General features: G+C 37.8%; 2 protein-coding genes, 1 long non-coding RNA gene and 1 other non-coding gene across 11 annotated transcripts; 3 read left to right on the top strand and 1 right to left on the bottom strand.

The window, feature by feature from the left end:
- The first annotated feature begins 403 nt into the window (after positions 1-403).
- Positions 404-8683, top strand: FAP3 (Chalcone-flavanone isomerase family protein). The gene is made up of 5 exons (XM_088980660.1): positions 404-716; positions 1437-1538; positions 7375-7530; positions 7614-7828; positions 8265-8683. The coding sequence occupies exons 1-5, from the start codon at positions 503-505 to the stop codon at positions 8421-8423; spliced, it is 846 nt and encodes a 281-aa protein (XP_088836786.1). The 5' UTR covers positions 404-502; the 3' UTR covers positions 8424-8683.
- On the bottom strand, positions 1441-17370 carry LOC148866959 (receptor-like serine/threonine-protein kinase At1g78530). 8 transcript variants are annotated; one of them, XM_088980659.1, is made up of 6 exons: positions 16788-17228; positions 15348-15599; positions 14908-15246; positions 14543-14797; positions 14307-14440; positions 1441-1582 (listed from the first exon to the last, which is right to left on the bottom strand). In XM_088980659.1, the coding sequence occupies exons 2-6, from the start codon at positions 15481-15483 to the stop codon at positions 1562-1564; spliced, it is 885 nt and encodes a 294-aa protein (XP_088836785.1). In that variant the 5' UTR covers positions 15484-15599; positions 16788-17228; the 3' UTR covers positions 1441-1561. The 8 variants fall into 8 exon arrangements, with proteins under 8 accessions (XP_088836785.1, XP_088836783.1, XP_088836778.1 ...); XM_088980657.1 differs by having other exon boundaries at positions 14543-14812; positions 16788-16925; XM_088980652.1 differs by lacking the exons at positions 1441-1582; positions 16788-17228 and adding exons at positions 12926-13329; positions 17253-17370 and having other exon boundaries at positions 14543-14812.
- Positions 17371-18587: 1217 nt separating this feature from the next.
- On the top strand, positions 18588-18667 carry TRNAL-UAG (transfer RNA leucine (anticodon UAG)). The gene has a single exon. It is a non-coding gene; the product is annotated as a tRNA-Leu (tRNA).
- Positions 18668-23526: 4859 nt separating this feature from the next.
- LOC148866961 (uncharacterized) lies at positions 23527-24774 on the top strand. Its single transcript, XR_016109010.1, has 2 exons — positions 23527-23988; positions 24407-24774. It is a non-coding gene; the product is annotated as an uncharacterized LOC148866961 (long non-coding RNA).
- Positions 24775-25251: the final 477 nt, after the last annotated feature.

The raw sequence follows: 25251 nt of genomic DNA on the forward strand, positions 1-25251 counted from the left end.
CGGGCCATCTATTCAGTCGAACGGTTGGACCCTTCGACCTGGGAACCGGAACCTGACAGATTCATTGTGCGGTTCGATTTTAAAAACCTTGCTTTCATATCAAGATTCAAGGTTACAGTGCCTGGGTCTGACGAAAGCAAAAATTCTGATAGCACGAAACCCAGCCGCACATCGGGAATATCTGACGTACATGTATCTGAGATGTTCCAATGTGCGACTGCTTAGATGTTCGTAGTGTTTTTTGCTTCCGGTTCCAGGAGATTTATCCACCTTGGCAGACAGATGGCCCAATAAACTCACAATATTCTATATGCGTGGACCGTGATACACTTGTAAGCTGTACGACAAGAAAAATATTACGCTTAGCATTGCTCTACACTTAAGATGACAGTTGGCTCGACATCAACTGTCAGGACATCGGCTGGATAAGGAAACAAACAATCAGTAATCTAGCATAGTTAGAAACTTAGAAAGAGATTTGAGACTAGAGAGAGAGAGAGAAATGGTTGGAGCGATTTCCACTTCTTCTCTGCTGTCATCATCGATAATCTCCAACCACGAAATCTCCAGTTCTAGAGGAGGACAACCAAATCAATTGTTCAATCAGAATCATATTCATTCAAGAAATCTCTCTCTCTCTTTATCTACAGTACCTGCTGCTTTGGCGCTGAAGCGCACCAGATTCAGGTCTCATTTCACTGTCAAAGCTTTTTCAGGTAAAATGCTGTCTATACCGCTCAGGTTTGAATTGCTTCAGTGATGGCCAGGATTATGTTCTTATTTGGAATGCTGGATCTCCTATTAGACTAGATTCGGTTCAGTGGTGACCACGACTAGGTTCTTATATGGATCACGCCATTGGGCATCCGAAATGCCGGAAAATGATGTGATTCAATTGATTTCTGCAATAGGGTTGTGATATAAGAATTTCAGTCAATTTTGGCCGGAAGGTCTTCTTTATATGACAATGCAGAGCTTGGGATCGTGGGTCTTGCTCGGTTTATGTGTGTTTCTTGAAAGCGTGGTAGAGAACATGAAGGACATGTTAGGCATTTCGGATGAATGCTAGAACATGCAGGCAGCTTTATATGTTTTTTGTTTTGCTAGGATTAAGAAGTAAATCCACAGAAATTAGGGATATAATTAATCAGTATAATTTTTCTCCAAGTTTTATCATTTACCAAATTGTTGTTTAGTTGAAGATTGGCTTTGTAAAAGAGGCCCAAACATGTATTATGCCACCCATGCTTTGTCTGGGTCTACATGTGGATGTCATCTGCTCATATGGGGCATCGGTATGAAACATTCATGGATTCCATGCTGGAGGTACATCTATTCAAAATTTCCATGGAATCCTGCATGCTTTGAAAAACTTATTTAATTGTCCATCATAGATATGTTATAACGTTTCTTGCTTTGTGAGCCCTTGATTGCAGTTGAAAGTGCAGAATATGCTGCGGAACCTGCAACCAATGTGAAATTCCAGACGTCACTAAGCCTGCCTGGTTGCTCTAGTGAGTTGGCTTTGCTTGGGACAGGTAACTTGCTTTACTTTTGGCCCTCATCTTAAAATAGCCATTAACTGCAAATGTAAGAAAACGTCATAAGTTTGTGTATTTTTCGTCAATGTTAAGTTGCGAAATAGCTCTTAATGTGCATAAAGAAAGACGGACTATGACAATTTTGAGGGCATACATGCATTTGTTTAGGGACGATAAAATTGCTTGACTGACTAAGGTTAAATGATTCAGTTTAGTGCCATAAATGACTTAAGTTTCAGCTTGAGTACCTTGATGAGAGCAGCTCAACTTCCTATGCAGTGTTACAGCATATTCAGATTAATCTTCAATGCATTTTGGGGATTTGAGGGTGTCTAATGGTAGTTGTGAAGTTCACAATCTGAACCACTTCATGTTTGACTTATTATTTGCGTCGTTTGATCATACTTGATTGAACATTAAATGTTCAATTTGTGAGTTTAATCCATTGAAGATATTGAAGGTCAAATTTCTAGATTCATGAAATTTGGTATGTAGAATATGTGAATAAGAAAGACCAAAACTAGGCACTTGATTATAGAAAGTAGATTAATGTTTTTTTTTTTAAACTTCCCAAGTTTGAATTTATTCCGAGTTATTCGGGACTTGGGAGTAGAACTAAGTAGTTGTGCGCATCCACTGGAAGGTGGTGAATCCGACAACCATGATTCAAATACAAACCACTTGCACCCTATGAGACCCAAACATGGATATTTATATAGGCACAGATATGGGAAACAGGGATACAGCTTTGTTTCCTTGAACTCTTTGCATGATATAAGTATAGGTATCCATATATTATGCTTATATCATTCTTCTATATCCATACCGTATGTCTAGATATACATTTTTTTTTTAGTTTGATTTGTCATAAAACATTTGAGTCACATACACAAAAAATAGAAGAAATGCAACAATGTAACATTCAAAGAATCCAGTAAATCTCTTGCCTCATCCAGGTAATGCGCCTCCATGGCCCACCTTCCTTCTCTCCAATCCACTTTATAGTATTACTAGAATTACCTTTAATGAGTAGTGAAGATCGACCTTGCTCTCGTGAAATACGCAGTTCAGTTAGTACAGCTTGTAACTTTACCATTTTTGAGTCTGCAATCCTAATTTATCCACTAAAGCCCACCACAGATTTCCATCCCTTCTCTTAAACAGACCTCCTATGCCTGCTACTCCAGGATTTCTAAGGGCACTTCCATCAAAGTTCAGGGTCACCTCTTCCTTTTCACTCGAAAGAGGAATGCTTGTTACTTTTAGAGAAATGGGAGAAGAAAACAAGATTTCCACCACACTTTGCTGAAGACCATTCAAAGATAAACAACCTTTAAACACCTCTGAGTTCAACACCCACAGATTGCACAAGTAGGAAATGTGAAGGATCAAATCACCCATAGATCTAGCTTTATTGTCAAAAATCCGGTTGTTTCTTTCTTCCCACACCCCACACATTACCGCTTGAACCAATTTGCACCAGTAAACTTTCCCCCCTTTTCGTAGTCTTCTTCCTTGCCATTGCTGAAGGAAGTCTTCAATGTATTCAGGAGTGACCCAACTGTATCAAACAAGGTTTAAGAAATAGACCCAAATGTTCCTTGTTTCTGAACAAGGTAAAAGGAGGTGCTCAGCTGTTTCACCATTGCTGAGACAAAGAATGCAGACATGGGGGAAGATGCACTTCCTACCTTTGTTTTTCTTCTGTAGCTAATTGCAAGTGTTTATCTTTTTCAAACAAGCCTCCACGCAAAAAAAGAGACTCTAGGAGGGATGTGGGAGATCCAAATATTCTTGAAGGGGAACCTAGATTTAGAGACTTCCAACACTACGGCCCTAAAGGAAGACTTTGTTTACTTACCAGTAGGTGATGCTTCCGGATTCTTTGGTCTGAGATTAAGGGGGACAGATAGACCTCTCTTAAGGAATACAGCAAATCTGCAAGTTTAGCTGTCTCTACATCCCTTAAAGGTCTTATTAAACTTAGGCTCCAAGCTATATCAGGTTGGGAATCAAGGAAACAAGAGACAATAGTGGCATCTAGAGTTGGGGAAAGGTTAAATAAATGGGGGTAGGAGTTGGCTAAAGTGTTTTCTCCCCACCAAGTCGAGAATTTGATTTTATCCCCATTTCCTACTTTGTATCTAATAGAAGAAATAAAAGCAGTGTAGACAGAAGATATATCTTTTCAAGGGTTTCTGTTTACACTTGATTCAAGTTAACCTTGCTATCCCAACCATTGGCATCCTTTCCATATTTGCTGCTGATGACAGAAGCTCAAAGAGGATATTGCCACAACCATTTCCCTAAAAGAGTTACATTCCTCTCCTTAGTGTCCTAAACCAAGACCCCTAGCTTCCTTTGGTTTGAACACTTGATCCCAACTGACTAGGTGATTTTTCTTATCTCCACCCCCATCCCATAAGAAATGCCATTGGAGTTTTTCAATTTTGTTTTTGACCTTTACTAGGATTTGGAAGACCAAAAGAAAATAAATAGGTAAATTATCTAGAGAGGCCTTGATTAAAGTAAGCCTTCCTCTTTTTGAGAGATAACTTTTCTTCCAAGTGGCAACCTTTTTTTTTTTACATTTCTCCACCATTGGTTCCCAAAAGCAAAGGCTTCTCAGATTTCCTCCAAGGGGCATCCCCAAATAAGAAATAGGAAAATTTCTACTTTGCAACCTAGCACCTCCTTAACACTATTCACTGAGTTTTCACTTCAATTTATTTCTGTAGTGCCACTCTTGGAAAAATTTACTTGGAGACCCGTGACCATCTCAAAGCAACTGATTACTTTAGTTAAAGTGTTGATACTTTCCAACTCAGACTCTAGGAATAAAATGGTGTCATCAACAAAAGAAAATGAGATACAGGATTGGTTTCCCTTCCAACTTCAGGACCTCTCAACAAGTTAAGACTTTTTTCCTTCTCAATAAAGTAGATTAGGACATTATCTACCAAAGTGAAAAGGAATGGGGAAGGGGGCAGCCTTGCCTAGGACCCTTGCTGGCCCGTAAGTAACCTTTAGGCTCTCCATTTAGCATTGCTGAGAACCAAGCATAGCTAATACAACCTTTCATTCATCTTACCCATCTTCTTCCAAATCTTCTTCAATCCAATAATTTTAGTAAACACTCCCAATAAACTTTATCATAAGCTTTCTCCAAATCCAATTTAATCACCACTCCTGATTTACTCTTTATCTTCTATCTTCGACACATTCATTGGCCAATAGAATTCTATCTATGGTCTGCCTTCCTTTGACAAAGGCAAATTGGTTTTTGGAAATTAAGTCCCTTGTCACTTTCCTCAACCTACCCACCAAAACTTTAGCCAAAATTTTATAATTTCTTCCTACTAGGCTAGTTGGCCTAAAATCCTTGACTTCCAAAACACCCTCTTTCTTTGGAATTAAGGTGATAAAAGTCAAATTACTGCCTTTATTTACAATGGCTGAATTGAAGAAAATCTTTGGACACTTCCAATAAATCTGATTTGATTGTTTCCCAACAGATTTGATAGAAAAGCAAGGGAAATCTATCTAGTCCAAATGCCCTGTCTCCATCCATACTAAAAACAACCTCCTTCATTTCCTGCTCATGAAAGTCTCTTTCTAACAAAATGTTCTTTTCCTTTGATAGAATAGAGCCTACCTAGCTGCTCAAAGAAAAAAATTTGCTACTGTTCTTTGTATACAACTCCTTAAGGAAGTTTGTTATAACCTCTGCTATCCCCAAATTGGTGCACCCTCTGCAAGGCTAATGGTGAAAGCTCCTACCACTTACTAATTTCATGTCCTTTTGTTTCTGATATATGGGAATGGTTTATTTCTTTATTTGTTTGTAAGTGGACCCCTCCTCTAGATATACGAAGCTTGTTTGCCACTTCTTTCCTTAGATGGCCTAAGAAAAGGGGTGGGGTTATGTGGAGGTGTGTGAGGGCTGCCATTTGCTGGACTATATGGGAAGAAAGGAACTCCAGGACCTTTTCTGATAAGGAAAGGAGAAAAGAAGGTATCATTGAGGTAATAATGGTTAGGGTGGTGCATTGGCTGAAGTCTCTGGATATGTTTGCTGATGTCTCTACAGCTACGTTTCTAAATAGCTAGATGGAAGTGGAAAGTTCAGTTCCTTTCTCTTCAGTTGCCTCTTCCTTTTGGACTCCACCAGGCCCAGGGTGTGTAAAATTGAATTTTAATGGCAGTAGTGAAGGTAATCCTGAGCCCTCAGGTGTTGGTGGGGTGTTCAGAGATGAGAATGGTAAGGTGATTGCTTTGTTTTCAGGCCCCATTGGGAATGGTGACTCTCTAAGAGCTGAGATATGTGCCTTAATGGAAGGTTTAAGGAAGACAAAGGACCTGAGTATTTATAGACTAATTGTGGAAGGAGACTTTAAGCTGGTTACAGGACAATGGACTGTGGAAATATGCAAATGATAGAAGGGAGGCTAAATGGATAACTAGAGGGTTGGAGGTTCAGTTTCAATGGGTGAAGAGGACACAAATGCTTTTGCAGATACGTTGGTGAAACAAGGGGTGGGAAGGGAGCAGATGTTTTGGTCTGTATTGTAATTTTCTTTTCTTTTCTCTTTTTTGGGAGAGTTAAGCCTCCTATCCTCTTGCCAGATTGTTGTATTATTATTGTCCATTAATAAATTGATTATGTTATTGATAAAAAAAATGGATGCTACTGTGAAGTTCCAAAGGGAAAATAATAAATGCAGGAATTAGAGGACTTATCGGCTGAGGTGTGTTTAAACACTGTCCTTAAGTAGAATTTTGCCTCCTCTGGATCAAGTCCGGTGCAGTATAGGAAGACTGGTGTTTTGCTCTAGGATTCAACAGCCTTGAAAGGAACTCAATAACCATGCACTCGAAATACTGAGTCACATGAACGGCGACTTCAACTCAGCTATGAGTCTAAATGTGTGATGCGAGAATGATTGAGTGCAGTGGCTCACTTGAGCATGGGTATAAATAGACCCATTATCCCAAGTGAGAAAGGTGACAACTCTTTTGAGAGACACCATTAAGAGACAGTAAGGTAGATATGCAGGCAGATAAGCCACACCCACACCTGACACTCGACACCCGACCCGTCTCGGCTCAGCACATGCGTGATAAAGGATTCCCAAGCACCATCCAAGCCAAGAGAATGTATATAGACACACCCCATTTGGGTCCCCATAAGGCAAAGGCCAACTCCTAGTAATAATTTCAAAACTTTTTTGTACTTATCCTATGTGGGATTCAAACAAAACACTAGGAGAAACAAGTGGAGGGAAGTTTGAGATTTGGCTAAAACTCAAAATAGAGTTTGTGTGGGTATGAAAATACAAGTGTGGGCACGTGCAATTAAGTGCAAAAGACAAAAGGTCTTAAAGAACAATTTAACCTTACTAAATTTTTGAATCACTCTAACAAAACTACCACATCACTAACCAAGTCACCTCCTTTGATTTTAATCTGAACCTCATCCTTGTTCTGTTCCCACTAATTATTTGAGACTTCTAGTGGAGATAATTCAAAGGTTTTAGATCCTATAGCTGCTAGTCAACATGCCATCACGATTAAGGTAGCCATAGCAGACTGGCTTGATTACCAGCGTCATGCTATCAACCATGCACACATATGAAACTGATTTGCAGCTGCTAGTTCTGTTCCATATTTGTTGTGTGCATCTTAATACTATTTCTTTTGTGTAATAAAATGCCAAAGGTTAGGTCTATATCTAGCTGGCCCCTCCCAAGATCTCATATATTCAGGATCAACATTGGGTAATTTTATCTTAATATGTTCTCCCATCTGTGTTCTTGGATGGGCATGATTGCAGGATATCGAGAAAAGGTTTTTGCAATTGTTGGAGTCAAAGTTTATGCTGCAGGGCTATATGCAAATCCGTCGATTATAGGAACATTAAATGCTTGGAAAGGACGATCGGCTGCTGAGATTCAACAGGATTCATCATTGTTTAACTCAATGTTTCAAGGTAACAGTGATATAACTTTGATACTTCCTTGAAAATAACAGTAATTCCATCAGAGTGTTATCAATATAATCTTTATCCTGCAGCTTCATTGGAGAAATCATTACAGATAGTACTGGTCAGAGATGTTAATGGTAAGACCTTTTGGGGTGCATTAGATGAAGCTATCTCACCAAGAATCAAAGAACCCACTCTGGTTGATGAATCAACACTTTCCAAATTCCGAGACATCTTTCAAGGGCGTCCTCTTAAGAAAGGAACTTTTATTTTCTTGACTTGGCTGGGTCCATCTAAAATGCAAGTAAGTGTATCTTGGGTAGATGACAACAAGATCACATGCATGAAACCATGCTTATGCTTCTACATTTCTTTTTTTTTTTTTTTGATAAATAACCATGCTTCTACATTTGAATGACTATAAATGCATAGACATGCATTATTACATATATGGGTGTCCTCATGCATGTATATGGACAACTATCAAACATTAATGTTATTTGTATCACTTAACTGGAAAATACCTAGTTACCTACTTTATCATCAAGTAGTTTCATCACTGCAGATGCTGGCATTAACCTCCAGGAAATTCATTTCCTTGGAAGTTGTGATCTGTATTGACTAACTACCCTGTTATGTTCATAGAAAAATTGGTTGTTTAGATGTTTTCCCCCCTTTTTTTCTGTTTTCATGGGGTTCATTTACTACTTGATAAGAGATGTATGTACTGTTATATGCAGGTTTGTGTCTCATCTGATGGAATGCCTTCTAACGTGGATGCTACAATTGAATCAACAAATGTCACATTGGCCCTTTTTGATGTTTTCCTTGGAAATACTCCAGTATCTCCTTCCCTGAAAGCCTCAGTCTCCAATGGGTTAGAAAAGGTTCTGAAATAGATGTCACTGCAAGTTGGTTTACTTTTGTTGTCCAAAGGACTAGTTAGTTCATCTGTTTCTTTGGCCTTGAGTTTACTCAGTTTTTTCCCTTCCACATTTATACCATAGAATTTGTTCAGAGAAGAAGAGTGTAAGACATCTCTCAACTATTACTAAGCATATACGGTGCATTAAAAAGAAAGGGATAATATGCCAATATTTGCAGTAGCAGGTGACTATTGGATGGCAATGCAGAAACAGGTAGACCTTTTTTGTTCGAATTTTTGTTTCGTATTATTTTGCCTTGGTGGATCTTCAGTTATGAGGTTTCAATCAATAACTTTGTTGTTCTGTGAGATTTCTTTCTTTTTTTTTGTTAGGAAGTATTAACCATTGACTGAGTTTTAGTTAGTTAAGTAGTTACAATTAAAAGTGCTTAAGTACTGGAACCACCAACTTACTGTGTCTGGACCCCCTCTCTCCAAGTACATGGGAGCTCTGTTATGTGATGCCCATGGCAACTAAGAATTCTATGAACAACAGACTGACCCTTTTATGGTAGCATTGATGTTAAGCCATCATGTAAGGTCTAATTGGAGGAGGGTCTTCTTCATCGATGTGATTCCATCAGACCCTTCATCTACTTTGAAGTGGCATATTGTTCCATGACCTGACCTTAATTTTTGTATTATAAATTCTGAATGAATATTTATCTTAATTTCTATTTTATAGAAACTTAAACTCTGTAAAACCAATCCATTCATATATTGTCACCACTAAAGTTTCTAAATACTAGTAGCTTACTTGGCCCTGCCTGGCAGCTTCAATAGATCGTTCTATAATCTATTTGATACCCTCAATTAACCTCTAAAGCTACTTCTTTTTGGCCCATACCTAAAACACTTATTTATTCCAACTTTGATTTTAATCCTCAATGTTATAGGCCAATTATGCATGGTGAACTACAATGGTGGAGACAGATAACAAGGTCAGTACAGTAGTCAATGTAGAAGAGAGGTTCTAGGATATTATGGTAAATGAGGCTAGGTAGTTACTATTGGGAAGGAGGCTTGTTAGGACTAGTTAACAATAGCTTCTATTGTTACTGAATAAGCTGTAAAAGTTTAATGGAAGGTCTGGGCTAGGGCATGGAAGATGATCCATGTGTGCTCTTATAGCAGGAGGTTCCTCCTGAAGTTGGATGTTAATATTGAGAATTGGGTTATTTATGATATTAAGTGCTTATTTTCAGGTATTATGTTTGTTCTGGACCTTATGGTAATAAAGTCCTTTCCTAGGCAGATGTGTGGCTTGGGGATTTGGCTCTCAAGGACAGATTCCCATCCATTTATTCCGTATCTTTGAGTAAAAGGAAAGCAATTTCTGATATTAGAGGTAATGAGAATTCTTGGGATTTGGGGTTAAGGAGGGGGTAAGAGAGTCTGAAATGGAGGAAATTGATGATCTTTTTTCTCTTCTGAACTTGGTCTTTTTTGACAACTCTTGTGAGGATAGTAGAATTTGGTTGTTTTCCCCTGTTCTTTTTCTTGCTCTTTGTTTTTCAGTGTACTGTTGCATTTCTTAGGTTTTGTCAGGGTCTTTTCCAGCCAAATAGGTTTGGTGCAGTCCAATGCCTCCAAAAGTGAGGGCTTTTTGTTGGGAAGTGGCTCACAAAATGATCAACACTTGTGATGTGCTTCAATAAAGAAGGCCAAATTGGTGCCTATCTCATATTTGCATCCTCTACTTTGGTTCTGGTGAGTCTGTTGAACACCTACTAATCTCTTGCACTTTTGTCTCTATATTTAGGAGTGGTTTTGGTCTCTCTTTGTCTGCAGGTGGGCCCCTCCTGCTGATGTGGAAGGGCTCTTTGAAGCAAACTACCATAGATAACCAAAGAAAAGGGGAAGATTTCTATGGAGAGCTGTAAGAGCAAGTATTATGGGTGATTTGGGAAGAAAGGAACAACTGAATTTTTCAAGGGAAAGAAAATTCTAAGAAAGAATCGATTGACAACATTACCATTAAGGTAGCACATTGGGTTAAAGTCAATGATATATTTAAGGAGTTTTTTGGTTGATAATATAATTAAGGGCTGAAACATAGTAGCAAATTCTTCAAGGTACAAGCCTTTGGTACAAGAAGAATGCACACCCTCTACACAGCAAAGAATTAAGCTAAACTTTGAATGGGAGATCACTTGGAAACCTGGGGTCATATGGGATATGAGGAGTCCTACGGGACACAGAAGGAAGATTCTTAGCCCTCCTTTTGGGACCAACAGGGGTGGGAGATTCATTAAGAGCGGAGGTGATAGCCCTCCCCCTCAACCAGATTGAAGCAGAAGGGGATTCGAAATTGGTAATTGGATGGATGCATGAAGGCAGTTTAGGGGTATGGACCTACAGACAAGCAAGGAGAGAAATACGGAGGTTGGAAAGGGAGATTAATGTAAAATTTAATTGGGTAAGAATATCACTAATGGTCTGGCTGATGGCTTAGCTAAATAAGGGTCAACCAGGGCTGAATTTTTTTGGGCAGCACTGTAACTGTGAGATTTAGCACTTCGTTTTTGGGGTGCTTGATACTGTTTATCATTATGAATTAATGAATGAAAGTTACCATTTCCAATAAAAAAAACTATAAGTGCTTATTTCATTTCTGCTATTTGTTAGCTGGTTCCTTTCTGTTATTGGTTAGTTATTGTAAATTGCAAGGGGGCAAGGACAAAATATAATGGTTTATTGTTATTTGATACTATAGTATGTTGGTAACAAGGAAAGATTAGAAATGCAAGGAGGCTACTGTAACTTTGATCAAAGGTTTTGGTTGAGACTGAAAAGAAAGAATTGAAGAACTTTTCCGGGTTGCTGTAGTATGTTCCTTTCTCCAATTTTAATATTGTGCTAATTTCTTATTCCATTTTTATCACATATCTCATTTCTAAAATTCCATAGGTTATGTTAAATCCACTGAGCTTAAATCCCACACATGAACAAATTGAAACCTAGTATATGGGCTGAATGTATAATGCCTTCAATGCTGTTCAAAACAAATGCCAAACAGGCCCACAAGCAAAGTGTTTACCTTTTTTTTGGTAAAAGTGTTTGACCTTCAGGGATATTAAAAGCTGCACTAGCTTTCTCTAAACGTGGAAAATGGTAAAAGACCACAAAATTCTCTGTTTATGTTGTACTGAATTGTGGAGATCATATGTGATTTCCATCATTAAAAGTCAAGGATAAGAGCTAGGGAAACATATTAGACTTTAAGGTGGCATTTGGTTTGTCAGTTGGTTTATGGTGTGTAATCAAAAGATAATTTATCAGACAAGTTACTCATCATCAATAAAAAATGTACTTTTTTACTTTTCTACTGTTGGTCAGTAGATATTTGTAAAAAAAGATACTTACATGTAGTGAACCCAAAACCCCTAGATGAAATGGGGCCAATTTATGCTGTATGAAGATTTAATGGATTTTACTGTTGTTTTGGCAGTTTGGATGGACAATAGGTTTATAGTTATATCATTACAGATCAATGCTAGGCCTTATCCTTTTATTATAATGAAGGTTGTTGAATTATCCCTAAAGCTCTTTTTTGTTTAATGTATCATCTATCTCTTCCATACACTTCTGCAAATTGAGAAATCTTACACAACTGTCTTTATTGGCTATCTGTATATTGATTTGATCTCCAATTTTATGAAAATATCTACTCCTGTCATTAATAAAATTTTAAATTTTCTACCTCTGTATCTATGTTTACCTGTTCTTCAGTTGATGATTAAAAATTAACCAGTATAATAGTTCTTCTACACAAGGATCTGTCTAGGAAATTGTGATTCATATTTTACATTTAGCTGAGGGTCACTAAATGAATAATTCTTTATTTTGCAACCTTAATTTAGCTGAATGTTGTAAAGATTGCCTTCTGATCTGTCAACTCAAACCCATATAGAAGGAAAGAAACAAAGGAAGAAAGAATAGATGTAAGGTCAAGAACTACAACCTTTAGTCTATGTTTGGTTTGAAGGAAAAGGTAGGGAAAGAAAGGGGAATGTAGGGAAATCTTTACAAACCTTGTATAGGTTTCCTTGCCTTTCCCTTCTTTTCCCTACTTTTTCCTTCTAACCAAGCACAGCTTTAGTGTTTTTTCCTTTCATTGATTGGAGGCAAGGACCCAAAGAGTTTAGTGAATCATGATTATCATCATCATCTGATCCTTATTCCAACTATATGGGGTCCACTACATGAACCTTGTTTCAGCATTCCTTTCTGTTTAATGGCATATTGATTGTTAAATATTGCTGGTTAAGTAATTTTTTACTACTTCTATCCATTTCCTTTTTGGTCTACCCCTATTCCTTATATCCCCTTTAACATGCAACAAATTACTTCTTATGTGCTCTTGATAGTCTTCTATGCACGTGACCGAACCATCTTAGTCTATTCTCCCTTAGTGAAACAATGTAAGGAATATAGTGCTAAGACCAACATATTGAAGCGAAAACCTCATGGATCTTGATGAAAGGGAGATCTCTTCATAAATGCTGAAAACTGTACATTACTAGAACTTTCATCTAGGTACTGAGTTGGTGGTTAGATACCTGGCCAACAATGACTGACCAAGATGGACATTTTGGCTACAAAACTTCAAGATTATGTGAACAACAGGACTTATTAGTACTTTTTACTTGGAAAATACAAGAACAATTAACAGTACATTAACAATCCAGCAAAAGTTTATCTGACTTTATCTGTTCAAGCATCTTGACAACCTCATTCATGGTCGGTCTCTTGGAGGCATCTGACTCAAGACACATCAGTGCGATACGGAATACAATGTTAACTTCATCCATTGGACAACACACTAGGTTACTATCAATTACATGCTCTTCCTTCTTCTCATAAATCACTGCTTTCACCTGTCATAACACTCAGCTCAATATACTTAAAATACTTCGAATGATGAAATGAAGTTCAGGGAGAAATTAGTAGCATGAAAAGGGTCAACCAATTCAGGACACAATATGAAGTAGTTGATGTATCATCATGAAATTAGTATAGCTAAAATATTCTTGCCTAATGAAGAATACAACTAGAACAATTTATCATGTATTTAACAATTAAATGTCACCTATAGAAAGGAAGTGTGCGTTATTAAGGGCAGTTGACTGTATCTAACTTGACAATGAAAAAAATGAAAATTAAATTTTCACATTCTAAATAACTGAGACAATTTAAGAGAATACAAGTTCATATGGTTTCTTGATGTTATTTGTTTAATATATAGAATGAATCTGATTTGAGGATTAGTTGCAAATAAAAGATGTAAATACATTATTCAGTTGGACAACTGAAACATGTTGGTCTGCTAATGGCATTATGAGTGTGTATACTCATGACCAAACTGACTATTCTCTCAGAGAAAGCAACAAGGAAAATTATAGGGGGCTGAGTCGAATTTTCAGGAGACCTGAAAGCAAATGTCCATGAATCTTGCAACCAACATCTGAAGAAAGGTGCAAAACCAGAAAAATTAAGTGGGGGAACTTCAGACTTCTTGAGATAATAAAAAATAAACCAAAGATGGAACAGACACAATATTAATTGGTTGATTGTATCCATTGAAGAATAAATATAGGAGATGTACTTATGACACATGCTGCATAAAAAATTATTTGGAATAATAAAAATGATACGTTCTTCATATTTCTACATTATTATTCATATTTATGAAAGCAATAAAAATGAAGTGACAGCTAAACCAGGGAACTTGGAGCAGAAAAACTCCATTTAAACTTAACTAGGATATTGTAAATTGAGATGCACTGATGCACCAAGGCCAAGTCTTGGAAAAATTGGAATTGTACACTAGTACTTAATTAGGAGGAGAACTTACCCAAGTCACTAGTTTGGTTCCTTCTTCAATAAATGCTTCATCCATTGGTCTTTTTCCAGTAAGAAGCTCAAGCAAGACAACACCAAAACTGTAAACATCCCCTTTTGCTGTTGCTTTCCCAGTATCAAAATATTCTGTAAAACAGCATTAATACACCATTAAACAGGACTTTCACAAAAATGTGTCACTCTGACAGGGAGAAAATGAGTCCTGGGGTCTGGTTATGTTATCTGTACCAGGGGCTAAGTAACCGAAAGTCCCAGCAACAAATGTTGAAACATGAGTATTATCTGGTTCCATCAATGTAGCCAATCCAAAATCAGATACTCGAGCTTCCATGTTTTGGTCCAACAATATATTACTCGATTTAATATCTCTGTGGATAATGTGAGGAATACAGTCATGATGAAGGTATGAAATGCCTCTTGCAGCACCCAGAGCTATTTTGTATCTTGAAGGCCAGTCTAAAGGTTTCTTGTCACCTGATCTACCTGCAACAGTATCTTCTTTAAGTTGGAGAAACCCAAGAAGTAGCAGAAACCAGTCAATGACAGAGAGGATCAGATTAAAATTTATGCAGACAAAGCTATAAATTTTATACCATGAAGCAGTGTATCCAAACTTCCATTAGGCATTAGATCATATATAAGAAGATTAAACTGAGGGGCACTATAATATCCATGAAGAGTGACAATATTCCGATGCTTTATATCCCCCATTGCCTTCAGCTCCCTCTCAAATCCTCGGTCACGGTCTGCACTACCCCTGTTTAGCCTTTTTACAGCAAAGGCCAATGAATCATTTATTATCAGTCTGTACACTGTTCCATAGCCCCCAGATCCAATGATATCTTTGTTAGTCAACCTCATTGTCTTCTTTAAGAATGCTTTTGAAGTAAGTGCTTGCATCTTTGGAGACCTGAACATTACCATCTTTCCACCTGTTATTATGTCTGGATGTGTTAGAAATTGCACATCCTTTTTTAGCTGCTGGTTCAAAAAATTTAACTAATTGTTACTCCAATGAAGTAAAGAGTATTACCTGAAATGCTATCTTGAAAAACAATGTTTTTCCTTTGCCATCGCTTGTAAAGGAGGACTGATATTATAATTTTAGAGATGACAAAAGCCACACAACATATTGTGATGTAGAATGCTAAGACCCCAGCATTTCCCATTAATTTCTACAGAATGTTGTGGAAGTAGAGAATTCAGAGGATGCCAGATGATTACATAGAAAAACATGCATCAGCATCAATTAATCCACACTGAGCTATTGACTGCTCAATGCCCTCTGCAATATCGACAGAACTGGGTTAAAACATAAAAGAAGAAACAAATTCTCCAAGGAAATCGGACAGCATTCCAGCCAGTTTCAGCATCGCTTATGAATATTTTTTAATCAGTATCATTTATTTAGTGTCCTGATTTTCAGTGCTTAATACACTATAATGGGACAGGAACTGAGAAGAATATGATCTTTCCATTTAAATTTATACATTATAATGACACTTAATGGGCATGCTGTCTATATGGAGTGAGAACCGAGGAGGTTGTCAATCTGAAATACTTCACTTGTATCTCTGCCTTTCCACCATACCACTCTCCACCTGCTCCTTTATGAATTGGAAGCATATCTCTTTTCTTATTTCTTTTTGTTTCTATTTTTTTCTCTCTTATTTTTTTTTGGTTCATGGGGCTACAACAAAACCAGGGGTAGCCCATCCCCATCCCCATAACCCCCCAACCCTGGTGGTAGCAGGATTTGATCCCGAGTCTCGGCTACAACCAGCCAGAGAACCTAACAGAGCCACCATCAGTTGGTTTATCAGAAACATTTCATTCTAGTATTCCTAGGAAGTTAGACCCATATGTCTATTTATTACAGATACACTAACAGAATTCCAATCAAAATTTCAAAATGCTTAAGTGAAAACAGTTACTTGGCATGGTTCCAAGGTGAGGCAACTAAACTGAATTCCATACAGTAATGAAAAACATAAAGAAACAAACGACCCACAGCTTATTTACAAGTCAGGAATGAGTCATTGGATCAACTGATTACTGCTTCAAAATGAATACCTGTTGTTTCATAAGTAACAAGAATTAATAAAGATGACTCTCTCCATTCAACAACTTTGGAAGCTAAAACAAAAGTTGAAAGATAGACACTGTCAGAAAAAACACTAAGCAATCCAAGGAGATGCTCTTTTTCACAAGTCATACTATAACCATCAAAACAGCATCAACCCATTAAAAAACTGGCATGCTGTTTGATGAAGCAGTCATAGTAGAAACACCATAGCACTTCAGCCTATTGAGACTAACTCCATTTCCATACCAAATTCTATTTGTATCTGAGAAATTTAACAACACCCAGAACCAAAAAAAAAACAGCATTCCAGACTATAAACAATAGTAACAGCTAGAGAGAAATCAAACATCTTGCCTGCATTCTTTAACCCCAAGAAGGATGTCTTACCAGAAAGCAATAAGACAAACCCAACTATGAGTTTCTTCTCAAGAGTACCGACTCCAGTCCAGGTGAGATCCAATAGGAGGGTGGGAACAGAGAAGAGAATGAGCGCATGGAGAAAGTTTCAGCCAAGTACTAAAGAATGAACAAACAACCTATGAATTTTGATGCTATCTGTACGACTAATTAACCAACCATGAACTATGATTTATGTTCACTTTGTTGACGTTTTAATGGTCTGAGCAGCACATGAAAGCTGAAGACATTGCCCACGTAAGATGGGGACTTCACTCCCCAGCTCAGTGATCTGAGGAAGACACGTCTTTAGCAATTACATGAGTTTGTGCGTGGAAAGTATCAAACCCCTGCTTACTTATCAAAAAGAAAATCGAACCTTTGATACACCGACACCAAACCAAATGCAAAGGCAGATGCATCAGGAATCATGTGAAATCATTTGATGTATCTTACCTAATAAAGAAAAGAATTTCGTTTTCTGAGTGTTGTCCATAGTTATACAAAAGCAACCAGACACTCCAGTTTTTTGGGAAAATCCGTGTGAATCCTTTGAATTATCCTTGTTGCTTGCACGTTTGTTTCATCTTTCCTTTGGAACATGGGCCAACCATCCACTCTGGTCGAACCGGCAAATCTTGGAACTTGGTTGTTCAGCCCAACAGTACCACTCTAGACTAGAGTCCCCAATCCACACCCCGCCATATTCATCAAAAGAGGATTGAAGGGTTAGATTTTTTTGGTAATTCTGGACTATTTATACTGAGACAATTTTTTGGTGAACTTTTTATACTAAGACGTTGAATGCTTGAATGGTTGATGGTTTAAGGAATGCTGCAATTTTCAAGGATATACCATGAGATATGCACTTTTGTGTATCAGGTGTATCGATACTTTGAATCATATGGATCCATTCCTCTATCGAGTTGGGATACCTCCCATCCTGATTCTGGATGTTGGGTTGTTGGTTCGGTCTGGACAAACCAGCTGGTAAACCCAACAGTCCAACCCAGTCTCAAAGTGGGTCAAGAGTTTAGACCACAAATAATGACCCACCGAGGTCCAGAGGCTGAAGGCCAGTCTAGGCTTCATTATGGCACTGTTTGATGAAAGGTGGCAACAACTTGGCCTCCCATCTCGGCTTCTGGCTTTAAAGCATCCTGCAACTGCAAGGAAAAAGAAGAGTGATGACAGTGATGACCACAAAGACATGTTGATCTCAAGATAAAGAGACCATGTGTTTCTCTCACTGTCTTCAAGATTTGAAAATGTTTTTCAACGAATAAATGATAAACATTGTAAAGCCCTCACGGGTTGCACAGTTGGAGCTTTCTCATCAAATGGTTGCTCTAAAGTCTGAAAATGGTGCATGGTTTGAGCCTTTGAGGAGAAGTTGCAACCACAATCTTGGGATTCCAGTTGATTTTAATGAGATAAGACAAAGCAGGATCTTTGTTCATTAGAGTTTGATAAAAGGTTTTAGTGCAAGCTGCCAGTCTGGACTCTGACCCAACACTTAAGCATGTATGCTGGAAGCCTGGATGAGGAAATATCCTTCATTGGAGCAAATACTCAAAAACATTCTAGGCTTTACTGCTTCTACATTTCCAAGAAAATTATGATGAATCAAATGTAAGTTGTCTAATGAAGCTAGTTGGTTAAGGCTACACTTTTTAGGTTGGGCTGGCAAGCTAAGTGGGTGGTTTCGTGATTGTGGTCTGTACTGGTGAGCAGTCATTTCAATGATGTAGATTATATATATATATAAATCTGTAAACACAAGTTGTCAGTGACAGTTTGGCCGAGTGGTCTAAGGCGCCAGATTTAGGCTCTGGTCCGAAAGGGCGTGGGTTCAAATCCCACAGCTGTCATTGCTTTTTTGTTTTTTTAAACTACCAAAATTGGGCTATTAATTTTGATTTTCTACTTGTTGAAATGGGCCAACCTGAGCTGTCTTCCATCCATTCAATTTGCTATATGGCCCATATCCAATTATTCTCTACTAGCTTGTCCATCTCGAACCCAGATCTGCTGAGTTCTGATCACAAAACGTGTGTTTATAACATCTAGAGCCACACATACTTAGCACAATTTGTTTTCATTTACGGAGAGATATTCCCAATGTGTGACAGTATATTATGTGTGCTTTGATGTGGTCAGTGTTTTGTGATCAGCAAATCCACCATCTCACCTCCTTCACCGCTTTTATACAAGTAGGCTGCATGGGGCCAAGGGCTCAGTTTGGAAGCAGTATAAATACAAACAGTTACCATCGTTTATAAATTATATTATTTAGGTGGGTCAGTCTTCGCCTCTAAGCTGATAACAAATCAAGATGAGGCCACTAGGGTTTAGGGCTGCATTTGGCAGGGCTTTTTGTCTCTAAATGGGCTTTTTTAGATGTGCCTTTTCGATGAGTGCTTGTTAAAATCTGCTTGGTAAAGTGCTTTTTTGAGGTGTTTTTTCTAATGAAAAAAGCATTCATTTGACAACATTGCTTGGTTCAAAACGGGTTTTTTTCCAATATAAAAATGAAGGGTTTGACTATGATATGTTATCGGAAAAACAATCGACCAATAAACTGAAATCACAGGCATTATAGCAAATAAGGTGTTATTTATCAAAATTCATGTCAAAACTCTTTCTATATCATATCTTTTTTGCATCATAGATTTTCCCAAAAATAATATTATCTTTTATTGTGTATAAACAAACATAAAAAACATGCATAAACCCCATTTTATGCCCCATTAAACGTCAATTTGTTTACTGCCAATAAAGTGCCAAGTTGATGGATATTTTCAAACCAGCTCTACACAGTTCAATTGACCCCAAACCACATTTAGTTGAAATAATTTAAGTCTTTTTATAAATTATTATGGTATTAAAGACAATGTAAAGCTAGGTTTTAACATTAAAAAGAATAAGATTATAACTTTGTAACACAATGTGGTTCTATACCAGTGTTAACTTAATGTGTGTAAATTAAAATTCATATTTGGGTAGCTACATATGGGTTCGGTTCTAACGGCACGGCAATGGGGTTCAATCAATCTATGCTCTTGTACGAATAAAATGAGAGGGAAAATTCATCAACTTTAAAATGCCATTTTGGTCTCACAACTTTAAAATACGACAATCAATCAGATGTTGAAGAGAGATAAGACGGGTGGAAGAGAGAGAGAGAGATGAAGGGTGCTTGCAGAGCTTATGGATTCCGTTCTGGATGTCTTGAGGAAGGAGGCAGAGAACTGTGACTGACTGTTTTCAGGGATTTCAAGTTTGTAACTCTCTAAGTGGCGAAACTGGTTCTAGTACTGGGTACTTTGCTCGCATTTGATAGGCAGCTGCGTCGTGAGTCGTCAGAAGAGCTCTCGCGTCCATGGTGACAGTCCGACCACTGGGGCCGATGTCCATGATAGTAGGAATACCCTTGATCTTAAACCAGCGAGATAGAGACTGCTTTCTTTCATCACCACAAGAGAGTGCCAACCACGGCATGCCGGAATAGAAATCGTCGAACAACTTCTAGTCACGACCACTAGATATGAAAATTACTTCAAATGCATCATCTTTGGCTTTGGTTTCATGGTATGCCTCGATAAGATTTGGTAGGAATGCACGACAAGGGAGGCGCCAATGTGCCGTGCCGAGAAGTAGAGGAGAATGTTCTTCCCAACAAGTTTGGACACCTGAACCTGAAGGAGCAAATCACCAAGTAATTAATTCTATACAAGAGACAGAGTTGGGAACAAAACCACTAATATAAAGGATCATTTTACTACCTTTGCGTCACCTTTTCCGGTCATAAAGTCTTGATCACCAGAGACCAAAATTGAATCCAGAGTTTGAGCTTCCCGTTTTGCCCTCTCTATCTCCGTAAGCTAGAATACCATGATCTTCAACCAGTTCGACAACGCTGGATTTGATAGTCTTTCCATCAGGCCCAATTATCATTTATCACCAAGGTCGGTCGGAAGAGCACGAAGCTCAGAGTATCAGATTAGCTTTTCGCACAGCTTATCCTTAATACTCTTGAATGCTTGTTGGTTGCGCCGGAGAAGACTACTATTAATACTTCAACCTCGGTCGAGAAAGGCACAGCTTGTCCTTGATACCTTCTTACCACCTGCACGTGCTCCCAATGAAGAATGGTCGGTCAGTTAACGCTACCTCTCCTGTCTTTCCTTCAACCCAGATTGAAGAGAAAGGGGAATGGGGTAAAAGGAAAGGAAAAAGGGTACTAATCGGGAGTTTTTCCAATGAGAAAATATATGAATCACACCCGGTCCATTGCTTGAAACAGATGATCCGCTTAGATCTGGTTTTGCTTCCTTGGAAGCTTGGCTTTAATCCGCTTAGAGCCAAGCTTGAAACAGCTGAATCTCTGGATTAGGCTCCCTATTGAATGTTGGTTCAGAGATGACCTTGAAATAATCTTGAGAGACGTTGGTGAAGTTCTAAAACTTAATGATGATACCATTAAAATGGCCAGAACCTTGTATCTTAGAGTGTGTGTGAGAGTGGATCTCACTAGGCCTTTCATCCTGGAAATTCCTCTCACAAATGAAGGAACGCAGGACAAAATTAAAGTTTTTTTACGAAAATATCTTCAATCTGTGCACCAATTGTGAGCATAAGTTCCATGACTGTCCAAAAGCAAGGAAGGAGCAGTCGTCTGATGAATGTCAACAAAAAGAAACAATTAGTACGTAGAAATAAATTGGGCCTCCAAAGGTGCCTTCATTGGATTCAGGCAAAGACTGTCGGTTTTGATCCAACAAGAAGAACTGCGAAAGCCAGGTTCCTAAATCCTGGTCATGCCACTTTAGAACCATTAAGTCAAAACTCCATCCAAAAGATGTGGATTCCGAAGGAAAAGGTGGTGGATCACTGGATCTTAAGCAGACTGTTGAAGAGCCTCAACTTAACAATTCTAACATGGTTTCAGCACCCGAGTTGTTTGGAAAGAATATTATTCCTAATCTCTTTAATGTGCAGGAGTATGTGGGAAAGGGGACTTTGGAGTGGAAGAAAATATACGTGATGAAGAAGGTGAAGATGATGAAATGGCAGAGGAGTGGAACGAACATCAACCAATTGGTGGAGAGGATTTTGCAAAGAGGGATGAACCCAATAATAAGCAGTACGAGGAAGAACTGAGTTACTCAGGATAATTGAAGCATCAAAGGGACAATATGGGTCCGATATAGTGTTTTGTAACCAATGCAAATACTTAGTTGGAATGTGTGTGGGGCTGGTAGACCTAGCTTTCAAAGACAAGTTGTGGAACTAACTCAGCCGAGTCCACAAATTAGGAATTTATTTTTTGATGGAAACAAGGGTAAACCTAGATCGTGCTAGGAAAATCGTTAAATCTTTTAGTTTTGGGGAATTTTTTGCTTGTTGATCCTGTGGGGTTTTCTGGTGGACTGTGGATTTTGTGGAACAAAACATATGTAACTTGTAGGTTATCCTATCAAATGAAAGATTAGTTCATGCTTTAATAACAGGATTTGCTTCAAATAAATCTTTTTTCTATACATTTGTCTATGCCCCTCCTAATAAAACTAGTCAACTTCAAGTCTGGAACTGGTTAAGAGATATTTCGGCTAATACAAATGAAGCTTGGCTTTTATTAGGGAATTTCAATGCCTTTAGATGGGCTGAGAACAAAAGAGGTGGAAGGGAGGTTCTCTCTTACCACACTAGAGATTTCAGTGAGTGGTATTTTGGACCTTGAAATGAAAGGAGGAAGAACAAGAATGTATGGGAGATGATTGATTGGGTTTTAACAAATGATGTTTGGAGGAGAGAGTTTCCAAATGCTTCTCTTCTAAACCTCTCCTTCTTGGTTTTTGATCACTCTACCCTTGTCCTCTCCATTGATGCCCCACAAAGCCATTTAGATTTGAGGCTATGTGGTGTCTTGATGCAAAAGTAAATGATGTTGTTAACAAGTCCTAGAATCAAGAAGTTTTTGGGTCTAGGGCTATCCAATTCATAAAGAAAAGAAAAGAAATATTGTTGTTGCTAACCTAAAGAAATGGAATAAAGAATATTTTGGAAATATTTTCAAGAAAAAACAAGAGATTCTAATGACTCTTGAGGAAATCCAAAATTGTTTAGCTGAAGAAAATGAAAACAACAGAACCCTTGTTAACAGGGAATGTGCCCATCAAAAATAATTAAATAGCATTCTATTGAGAGAAGAAAACTATTGGGATAAAAAAATCTAGGATTGATTGGTTAAACTTAGGTGACAAAAACAATAGATTTTTCCATACTTCTACTACTATTAGGAAAGCTAGAAATAAAATATTATATGTTAAAAATAGGGCAAGAGAAAAATAGAGGATCAGATTGGTATCTCCAATCACTTTTATGATGAATTTGAGTTGAGATTCCAATATGAGGGAACTAATGGAATTGTGGAGTTTATGGATGACATTGAAAAAGGAATTACTGAGGAACAAAATAAAACCATAATTAAGGAGGTCACTAATAAAGAAATTTTAGACGCACTTCAGTCAATAAAAGACATGAAATCGCCTAGCCCAGATAGTTTAATTCATCTTCTTAAAAGATGAATTAAGGCCTTCTTTCATTCAGCAAAACTATGTTAGATTGTAAACAAAACTTTCAGTACTCTCATTAACCTTTGCAATTTGATTTATAAAGTCATCACAAAAATCTTGGTAAACAGGGAAAACCTTTTGTGGAAAATTTAATTTCTTCATTCCAAAGAGACAAATTAATGACAACATTTTAATTGCTCATGAGTAGGGGTGGCATTGACCGGTTTTGGATTGGATCTAAATTGATTCAAACCTTATGAATCAATTTAATTACCGTTTGAGTCAGACCGAAACCAAATCCCCAATAGTTTGATCATGATGCCAAACCCTACCAATTTGTAACCATTCGAAATTGAAGCCATTTGAAAGAAACCTTCAATGGCTCAAAGATTGAAACCCCCGTTCGAGGTTTGAAGGTTGAAAAACTCGTTCGAGCATTCGAAGCAACTCCTCTCTATAACTTTGGAAATCTAGAAGACTGGAGCCAGGGTTCTCTACCTCTCCGGCAACCCTTCCCTCCGGTAGCTCTTCTCTTCGGCGTACGTTCTATCTAGAATACGATTTCTCATTTTCGGCAGCTCTTTCCTATCAAGTGGAAATAGTTTGCTTAAGAGGTAATTGTTTGATTTTCGTTGCAGCATTGGCATCTTCCTGTTTGATTTTTCTTGTGGGCTCCAGGAGAAGAAGTTCACTTCTGGTTTATGGCAGAAGTGAACTTTTCCTTGACTGTTATACCAGTGGGTTGACCGTCATCTGTTAATCAGAGCTCGGTTTTGGAGGGGAAAAATGATGGTAGGTGTGTATAGGGGAGTAGTGAAACTAAGGAAAAATATATATTCCTTTCTTTTTTTGTCTTTTTAAATTATATATTGTTCATGGTGGTGGGGTGGGGTGGGATGGGTTAACATTCACCTCTTTGTTTTCTTTTTCATTTGTTTCTTTCTTTTATTGTATTCAAAGTTTGAACCCACTAATATATGGATGCTAATATGTTACCTCTTGATTTTTGAGTTTTCTTTTTCAACTATCCAGAGCAATGGTTGATTGTGGAGGAGATGGGACGAATTAAATCTTTGGATTTGGATAGAGAACTTGCTTCGATCTCTATTTGTGGTCTAGGGGTGATATTGTTGTTAAGCATGAAATTGGTCTCTTTTATCATTTTGGCCGTCTCTTGCTCGTGCATGGTTGTGCTTTTCATTATCAATCAATACATTTATTGAGATGAGGTTTCCTAAATAGTTTAATAGCTTTTTTACAAGCTTATCTTAACCCATTACACTTTTGAGTAAAAAAACAATGAATTGGACCAGTTCAATCCAGTCCAGGTTGAACAGGTTGGACATTGTAATAAGACAGTTGAATGTAGACAAATAAATACCTTTTGTATGTGGATTTGCGGAATTTTTATCTAAATATTTTTTTCTTATAATTTTTTTATAAAATATTTGCTTATAAAATTCAGATTGGACTGGACCTAGTCCATTTATAATGGTTTACATTGGATTGGGTTGAGCTGAACCAATATCTAGTCTATTGACAAAAGATAAGAGTGGAGCTGTCAATGGACCAGGTTTGGGTTGGACACAATCTGAATTTAAACCAACTTGAACAAGTTGGACAGTCCAATAAGACATTGAGTTGGACCAATCCAATCCGGTCCAAGTTGAACAGTCCAATAAGATAGAGGGTTGGACCAATCCAGGTTGAGCAGTCCAATAAGACAGTGAATTGGACCAATCCAATCTGGTCCAGGTTGAATAACCCATTGTAAGTAACTGGAATTCAATGAACTAGAATTTAGGAAACTAGAATGGTTATTATTTGGACTAGAAAGTTGTTTTGATCAGGAAACCAGAATTCAATGAACTAGAATG

Source organism: Nelumbo lutea, chromosome 3 (assembly GCF_056320005.1).
Source record: "Nelumbo lutea isolate HS-2025 chromosome 3, American lotus-T2T, whole genome shotgun sequence".
Classification (NCBI taxonomy): Eukaryota; Viridiplantae; Streptophyta; class Magnoliopsida; order Proteales; family Nelumbonaceae; genus Nelumbo; species Nelumbo lutea.

Coding starts and splice junctions, on each gene's coding strand:
- FAP3 (XM_088980660.1), top strand. CDS start 503: ATGGTTGGAGCGATTTCCACTTCTTCTCTGCTGTCATCATCGATAATC. Junction 717..1,436: donor CACTGTCAAAGCTTTTTCAG/GTAAAATGCTGT, acceptor CCTTGATTGCAG/TTGAAAGTGCAGAATATGCT. Junction 7,531..7,613: donor GTTTAACTCAATGTTTCAAG/GTAACAGTGATA, acceptor TTTATCCTGCAG/CTTCATTGGAGAAATCATTA.
- LOC148866959 (XM_088980652.1), bottom strand. CDS start 15,483: ATGGGAAATGCTGGGGTCTTAGCATTCTACATCACAATATGTTGTGTG. Junction 15,247..15,347: donor TTTTCAAGATAGCATTTCAG/GTAATACTCTTT, acceptor ACATAATAACAG/GTGGAAAGATGGTAATGTTC. Junction 13,330..14,306: donor GAACCAAACTAGTGACTTGG/GTAAGTTCTCCT, acceptor GTGTTATGACAG/GTGAAAGCAGTGATTTATGA.